Here is an 8,883-nt window from a genome sequence, read left to right as displayed (position 1 = left end):
CGTTTGGAAGGAAATGTGGGTGAAATCAGAGTCCTTGTGTCTGTAACTTATCTGTGAGACGTATTTATGAGTTTCTGCTTCACACTGCTGTATTCGTATAAATCAGAGTTAAGGCAAGAGTTTGACTTGTTGTACTTTATTTGGAAGGAAAAAGGCCCAAAAGTGGAAAGGGCGGAGAAAAGTGGAAAGTGAGGAGAAAGTAAATACAAAGCAACACAATGAAAAGTACTGCTGCCAGAGCCATTGCTCACAATCGTCAGTGGAGAGCCAGAAACCATTTCCCAGCCCCTTTCCCATGAGGGGGATGAATTCTTAGCCAGCTTGGTCTGGCTGGGTTATGGCGTTTGTACTTGTCTAGTGCAGTCTTTACACCAGTGTTTGAAAGGTTCAAGGTTTCAGGAAGAGGAAATCCAAATTGCATTCACATCTTTGTCTATACTAGATATAAGAGATCATATTAGTTTATTTAAGTCCAATGGCTAAACTTTATTACATTTACCAAAATGCATAATTTCAATATTATGGGTGGGTCTGTGGACATATCTTCTAATATTTATGGGCCGTTTCTATCTTATTTTCTGTTCATATCCTTGAACTATTCTTTTTCCTATGAAGTTCTCTTTATCAGATCCACAGGTAGCACAACTAGTTTGCACTCCATTACTAGTTTAAAGGTCAGCAATTTGAATACCACTCCCTGCCCCCCAACCCCTGGTTAAGGATGCAGAAGAAAAGCCTGACATCTCTCATCCAGACAGATTAAGTCAAGGTACTCGGTAATACATGAGACTGCCATGAGTCAGAATCAACTCAACAACAATGAGTTTGGTTTTATGATTTTTTTATCTTTCATATTTTAAAAGACGTGAAGATGCAGAGGAGAAGAGGAGGGCATTTTGAAGTGGTTTTGCATATCCAGTTCCTCATTCGTGCAGGTCTGGCTTAGCTGGAGCTCTGGCTACTTGATTCTAATCTTGTCTCACTCTCTCCCTCTTAGGCTTCCAGAAGGCTGCCCATAGGGAGGTGGGGGTAGGTGGGACCGGGGTAGACATTTCCTCAAAGGAGACATCACTGATGGACATTTCACTCCCATCATTTGACTCATGATTTACTGGTACCCCATTCAAGGCTCTAATTTCATATTGTCATAATTTTGTGAAAATATTCTTATAATAAAGGACAGATTTTTCACTAGGGAGGAGGAGTTCATCTCTTTTCAGCTAAAACATCCATAGGAAGCATGAGTTGGAGAAGCCCAGTAATTCAGGTTGCAAGGATAAATCAAGCCATTTGAGGTCTTCTTTCTAATAGAGTAATAATTCACTCTCTTTCTGCAACTTGAGTTCTAAGCTAATTTTCTGTACTTTGTATGTGTGTGTGGTTGTGTTTATGTGTGTGACATTAGATAAAGAACAACAATAAAAACAGAAAAGCAACACTTTGTTCTAATAACCTGGCATTCCGTGATGCTCACCTTCCTGACATGATTGCTGAAGACAAAATGGGTGCATGGCAAATGTGGTGAAGAAAGCTGATGGTGCCCATCTATCAAAAGATATAGCATCTGGGGTCATAAAGGCTTGAAGATAAACAAGTGGCCATCTAGCTGAGAAGCAACAAAGCCCATGTAGAAGAAGCACACCAGCCTGTGTGATCATGAGGTGTCGAGGGGATCAGGTATCAGGCATCAAAGACACAGAACAAAATATCATGTCCATGTGAATGAGAGGAAGTTCAGAGTTGAGACCCAAAGCCCATCTGTAGACATCTGGACATCCCCTTACAGAAGGGTCACAAGGAACAGATGAGCCAGTCAGGATGCAGTATAGCACCGATGAAACATACAACTTTCCTCTAGTTCTTTAAAGCTTCCTTCACCTCCATACTATCATGACCCAAATTCCATCTTACAAATCAAGCTAGACCAGAGCATGTGCACGGGTACAGATAAGAGCTGGAAACACAGGGAATCCAGGACAGGTAAACCTCTCAGGACCAATAATGAGAGTAGAGATGCCAGGAGGGTAAGGGGAAGGTGGGGAGAGAAAGGGGGAACTAATCACAATGATCTACATATAACCCCTCCCTGGGGGATAGACAACAGAAAGGTGGGTGAAGGGAGACATTGGTCAGTGTAAGACATGAAAAAATAATAATAATTTATAAATTGTCAGGGGTTCATGAGGGAGGGAGGGAGTGAGGGTGGAGGTGGGAGGAGAGGAATGAGCTGATACCAAGGGCACAAGTAGAAAACGTTTTGAAAATGATGATGGCAACAGATGTACAAATGTGCTTGACACGATGTATGTGTGTATTGTGATGAGAGTTGTATGAACCCCAATAAAATGATTTTTTTAAAAAGAAGAAAGAAAAAAAAAAAAAGATTTTTAAAAACCTCACAAAACAGAACCCCCAGAAAACCAGTTGCCATCTAGTTGATTCCGACTCGTGGTGATGTCCTGTGTTTCACAGTAGAGCTGTGCTGCATAAGGTTTTCAGAGGCTCTGACTGCTTGAAGGTAGAGCACCAGGGCTTTCTTCCAAGGTGCTCTGTGTAGATTTGAACTGCCAATGCTTTCGTCAGTCGCTCCACCCAGGGACTCCTAAAAAAGGAGGCATGGGAATGCAATGGCAAATTTACTGTACCTTTCCTTGACATTCTAGGCAGGCCTTTGCATAGTGTGTCCATGCCACTGGTTCATTATGTTCATATACCTTAGTCTGAGTGTGCTGACAGTCAACTGCCTGTCTTAATTATCTAGTGCTATCTTAGAAATAACCCACAAAGGTGACACTACTAAACAGAAATTTATTTTCTCATATTTTAGGAGCTAGTAGGCCAATTTCAGGGTGCTGACTCTAGGGAAAGGGTTTCACTTTCTGTCCACTCTGGAGGAAGGTCTTAGCTTCTTCTGAGCATTCTGGGCACTCTTCATGTTGTTTGGCATCTCTCTTTCCCCTCTGCATCTTTGATTTGCTTATTTAATCTCTTTTGTAGCTCAAAAGAGAGTGATTTAAGACACATACTACACTAATCCTGTCTCATCAACGGAGCAGAAACAACCCATTCCTAAGTGGGATTATGATTACACACAGAGGTTAGGATTTACAACACACATTTTGGGGGGATACAATCCAATCCATAATGTCCACCCTTTGGCCTCCAAAATTCACACGCACAACACGTTAACACCATCACACCATCCTACAAGACAACTCGACGCCAAGTTCAGATTCCCATCTTCTGAATCATCTAAATCAAACATAGGCGAGATGTTAGGTGTATTCCTTCCTGGAGGAAAAGTCTTCTTCATCTGTGAACCTGCAAAAATCTAGATGGCAAGTACAGTGGTGGGCCATGTAGCCATTGCTATGACAAGTGGAGAAATTGGAGGGAAAATAGGGTTAACGGGCACCAAGCAAGTCCAAAACTCACCCACTAATTTACATTTGCTCTCAAGGCTTGAAAATAATTCTCTGTTCTCTGAGCCCCTCTGGGCAATGGCCATGGGTGTTGACCATGTTCTTTGGATTCTGGTTGGAGAATCTTCAGTCCTGGGCTGCCGTGCTGCCTTCCAGGCCCACCAGGATGACAGCTCTGCTGTCTCAGCTTTAGGGGACCCCATTCTAGTCCATCTGAGTTGTGAACAATCCCCCTTCTGCCCTTTGGGCATCGCAGTTCGGTCCCTCATTTCTGGCAGCAGCCTCCCCCCCCACCCAATACCTTAACATTTGACTGATTGAAACCTAGGAGATTGTGCCCCTACTCTTTGAGATCCAGGAGACCATGGCTCTACTCATTGAAATGGAGAAGGCTTGGCTTCCTGTCCGTGAGTGTTTTAACAAACTGGTATTTATTTAGTCAAGTTTATGACACTAGAAGCTGGAATTTGGGACACATGACTCTAAAGGAGGGCTTTCTCTTTCCGTCGACTCTGAAGAAAAATCTTCGTATGTTCTGAGCTTCTGCTCCTGGGGCGTCTTTGTGTGGCTTGGCATCACTTTCCCTCCATTTCTACTTCTTTAGCTTGCTTGTCTAATCTCTTTTATGTCTCAAAAGGTGTTGATTTAATACACACCCACAGGAATCATGTCTCATTAACATAACAAACAAACCTCAAATTGTGTTATAACCACCAGCACAGAAGTTAGGACGTGCAACACATATTTTGGAGGATACAATTATATGTCTAAGCAGATTTTATTCATCTTCCCCCAAATTTTCTAGGAAGTAGAGATATTTCTGAACTATTGGTATATTCACAACTGTTTCCAGACCAAGTAACATTTTGAAGTTCTTCTCCTTATCGCCATGTAACACTAGCTTAAAAATGAAAAGCATCCAAAGCAATTTTGAAGAGAAAAGAAGTAACAACAACAGCAACAACAACAAAAGTGCTCATCCAGGAAGAGCAGAAACAGTGGAGGAGAATCCTTGGGAGCTTTAAGCACCCAATAAATCTGTGTGAGCCTCAGGCCCCTTTTAAAAGCTGTTTTCCTGATGATAAGAATTACAAGGCTTTCTTTAGAAAACACAGAGAATGTTTGAATGAATAAAGAATGATCACAGGAAGAAGAAGCAATCAGTCAGGTGAGAGTCCACAGACAACAGATTGTATAGTTTTGATGTCTTTCTAGTTATCATTATATGTGTCTGTATGCATTCTTACAAAATGTAGCCATGCCATAAGTTGGGTTTTTATCTTGTTTTTGTCACTCTTAATTACAATTGTAAACATCATTCTTTCATACTAGATAGGACTTTAAAGTCTGCTGTGGTTATGCTGGACATTTAGATTTTCGTTTTCTTTTTTCACTTTATAAGTGTAACAAACAGCCTGAATTTTTCAGTTTTGCTCGAATCTATTAATTTCCCGAGGTCATATTTTTTAGAATTAGATGCAATCCAAGACTAGGAACATTTTCCCATCCAAGTACTCACTAGACCAGACCCTACTTAGCTCCTGGACTCCGACAAGATGGAACAAGTTCCAAGTGGTGAGGCCCGGGAGGACCAAGACCATTTTCACAGCCGTTCACTCTTGGTCAAATGACACTCAGAGACACAAACAAAAAGCCCACTGCCATCGAGTCGATTTCAGCGCATTCAATCCTATGTAGGGTTTTCCAGGCCGATCTCGTGACAGGAGCAGATAGCTGCATGTTGCTCCTGAGGAACAGCTGGTGGGTTTTAATAGCCAACCTTGTAGTTGGCAGCTCAATGCTGACCCTCAGTTCCACCAAGCCTCCTTCACACCCAGAGAGGCTATATATAACACATTTTCAGACTAGTTTTGCCATCAATTAGAAGACGTTCTCACCCTCTTCCCGGAGCTGCTAACTAAAATCAATTGTATGCGCTGGATGTGTTATGCTCTGCGGGTTGTCTCCTCCCTTCGCTGTCCTGGCAAAGGAGTTTCTGGTAAGTTTCTTAGCTTGTAAGTGACAACGTTGAGCAGAGTGGGCCTGCTTTGAAGCGCAGAGAGGTTCAAGATGAGGAACTGGGGCAACAGCTCACACGGCTGTAGGGCTGTGGTGAGGTGAGAGGAGCCCTGGCGCCACCTGCTGGGTAGATCTTATAAGCAGCAGCCGTTAAAAGAAGGCATAGGAAGGAGGTAATGAGAGGCAAAGCAGTCCCTCCATCACATGCTCTGTGGATGCTCTATGCTAGCACGGATCAGAAGTAGTCCTCACTTACCCTGGCAGAGCTAACAGAGGGAAACCTGCTCCAGATAGAGCTCAGCGAGACTGGCCTGTTTTTCTGAGCTTCACAAGTTTTCTGCCTTTGACAGGACGAGTCTTATTTTTCCTATCACTCTTCTTTAGTGGAAACTATATGAGTTTCCAGGAGCCCTGGTGGTGTTGTGGTTACATGTTGGACTGTGATCCGCAAGGTCAGTAGGTTGAAACCAGCAGCAGCTCCGCAGGAGAAAGACAGGCCTTTCAACTTCTATAAATCATAACAGTCTTGGAAACCCACAGAGGGTCACTATGAGTCATCATTGAGTAGAAATATAGGTCCCCGTTTTCACAGGTTTTATGGTACACTATATGTTCTAAGTCAACAAATGCTAATTTCTGCCCGTTGCCTGGCATGGCTGAACACAGATGAGACCAGATGAGAAGCAGAAGATAAACAAAGTTGATATATCAAATGAGCAAATGTTTGTCACACATTAATATCTAAGACCATAACATGTTTCTTTGAGTAAAACATATGTCTTTATGAATATTCCTTGCCTAGGCACCTTTTGCAGGATAAATTACTATCATTGCTTAGGAAAGAGGTGTTGTGATTAGGGGCTGTTGAGTCGGTTCTGAATCATAGCAAGCCTATGTACAACGGAATGATACACTGCCTGGGCCTGGGCCATCCTCAAAATCGTCCTTATGTTTGAGCCTGTGGTTGCAGCTACTGTGTCAATCCATCTTGCTGAAGGTCTTTTTTTGGTGTGTGCTGATCTTCTGCTTTACCAAATACTATGTCTTTCTCCAGGGACCAGTCTCTTCTGACCATGTGTCCATTGCAGGTGAGACAAAGGCTTGACAGGCTTGCCTCTAAGGAATATTCTGGCTCTACTTCTTCCAGGACAGATTTGTTTGTTCATTTGGCAGTTCATGGTACTTTCCATACTCTTTGCAGCACCATCATTCAACGCATAGACTGCATAGTCTCTAGTAGGATGTCTAAAGGTATCACTCTTCAGTCACAGCACATGTAAGGGGTCTTCTGATAGAACCATTGCAATGGGTGAGCTATGAGCCTTTAAAGAAGGGACTACATAGATGAAGAGAGGGCATTCGTGGTTTCAGGAGAGAGTCCTCATCTTCCAAGCGGGAGATGTGGATTTGATTTCCAGTCCATTCACTTCATGAGCAGCCACCACTCATCTGCCAGTGGAGCCTGGCATGTAGTTACAATTCGGACCAGATTTCAGTGGAACTTTCAAACTAAGACAGACTAGGAAGAAAGACCTGGCGATCTTCTTCTGAAAATCAAGCAATGCAAATCCTGTGGTTCATTACGGGTAACAATGGCCCCATCTACAATTGATTATGGAAATGGCATAGGTCCCACCAGCGTTTTCATTCTATAGTTTATGGGGTTGCCATGAGCCAGGGATTGACTCAATGGCTTTTGACAGCAAGTAGATTGGCGCTGCCTACATTGGAAGCTCTGTACAAATCTTCATATCTGATTCAAAGCACTTGGACCTATGAGTGCAGACTGGGGAAAATAGGGTAAGGGAGACATAACAGGAGCAAAATGTCCCAAAGTATCTTTCAGGCAAGAGTTCATTTTGACGACAGTGGAGAGGCACCCCTCCCTATCTCACGAAGTCTTCAATGGGCATCAGCAGCTGCTTTGCTGAGGATGGCGTTTCTCAGCGCACCTTTGACATCTTTGTTTCGAAGAGTATAAATCAGGGGATTGAGCAGGGGGGTGACAAAAGTGTAGACGAGGGCGATTTGGCGATCCTCGTCTTCTGAGGTGCTGGAGCGGGGACGCAGGTAGACCAGACTGCAGCAGCCGTACTGCAGCAAGACCACCGTGAGGTGGGAGGAGCAGGTGGAGAAGGCCCGCCGGCGGCCTTCGGCAGAATTGATGCGTAGGATGGCCAGGGTGATGAACACATAGGAGACGCAGATAAGCAGGAAGGGGACGGTCAGCACGAGGATGCCCACCACATAGAGGACGGCCTGGTGCACTCGGGTGTCAGCACAGGCCAGGCGCAGGACGGGAGGGACATCACACAGGAAGTGGTTGATTTCCCGGCGGTGTCCACAGAAGGGCAGGGTGAAGATTAAGGCCGTGAGTTGCAGGGAGAGGAAGAGGGCCAGGGCCAGGGCACCAGCCACCAGCTGGATGCACAGCTTCTGGGTCATGATGAGGGTGTAGTGCAGTGGGTGGCAGATGGCCACGTATCGATCATAAGCCATGACAGCCAAGAGAAAACAGTCCGTGCTGCCAAGGGTGACAAAAAAGAACATTTGGGCCCCGCAGCCAGCCAAGGGGAGGGGCTTCTGGGCCCCCCAAATGTTGGCGAGCATCAAGGGCACCACCACGGAGGTGTAGCAGATTTCTAGGAAAGACAGGTTGGACAGGAAGAAGTACATTGGGGTACGGAGGGAGGTATGCGTGCACACCACCCAGATGATGGCCGTGTTGCCGCACAGGATCATCAAGTAGAGGAGGAGGAAGAGGAGGAAGAGGAGGGCTTGGAATTCAGGGACGGCAGTGAACACCCGGAACACAAACTCAGTGGGGCCCGACTGGTTGAGGATAGAGTTCCAGGCAAACATTGCTCCTGCAAAAGAAGTATAGAAAGGGCAGAATCTTTAACTGCTGCTTGCTTAATTGTCTGAATCAAAAGACCTGGTACTTCATGGTTGAATTTGCAATTACCAACCGGGCATCTGGTTTCCAATCACAATGCTTGGCAATGAATTGCCAATAAAGGATGTGATGTATTTTCTCCTCGGAAGACTTCATGACATACAATGGATGCTCGTTTTCAGAAGCTCCTGGTTAAAAAGGCATGTGGATGATTCTGCTGTCATATCTCTTGAAGAACAATTAATTGGGATTTGCAATCCATGTTGACACGAGTTAATTCTTTTCTCATATTTAATTACACCAAAGAGTTGTGTAGCCATTTTCACAATTAAATAAATGGATTATGCTTGGATTGTGGTAAAGATTCTTACTGCAGTACAGCACACATTCAGAGAAGATTGCAAACCTTGATTTGTTTTCTGTACAGTAAACACACCAGTAAAACTGTCCATGCTAAGAAATAGAACATTACTGGTAACCTAGAAGCATTCTTAATGCCTCCTTTAGTCTGTATTTGGTGGTTTTCAACCTTCCCAATGTCGTGAC

At 44.2% G+C, this 8,883-nt stretch overlaps 1 protein-coding gene across 1 annotated transcript; it reads right to left on the bottom strand.

Moving 5' to 3' along the window:
- Nucleotides 1-7,343: 7,343 nt before the first annotated feature.
- Nucleotides 7,344-8,303, bottom strand: LOC101649671 (olfactory receptor 10Q1). Its single transcript, XM_004714973.1, has one exon. It carries the CDS (start codon nucleotides 8,301-8,303, stop codon nucleotides 7,344-7,346), a length of 960 nt encoding a protein of 319 aa, XP_004715030.1.
- Between the last annotated feature and the right edge of the window lie 580 nt (nucleotides 8,304-8,883).

This window comes from Echinops telfairi, unplaced genomic scaffold, assembly GCF_000313985.2.
Source record: "Echinops telfairi isolate 266 unplaced genomic scaffold, ASM31398v2 ScPeMD7_7416;HRSCAF=8454, whole genome shotgun sequence".
NCBI lineage: Eukaryota > Metazoa > Chordata > Mammalia > Afrosoricida > Tenrecidae > Echinops > Echinops telfairi.
This window is presented reverse-complemented; position numbering and strand designations above follow the sequence as displayed.

Bases quoted from the DNA above. Each gene is read 5' to 3' on its own strand.
- LOC101649671 (XM_004714973.1), bottom strand. From the start codon at position 8,303: ATGTTTGCCTGGAACTCTATCCTCAACCAGTCGGGCCCCACTGAGTTT.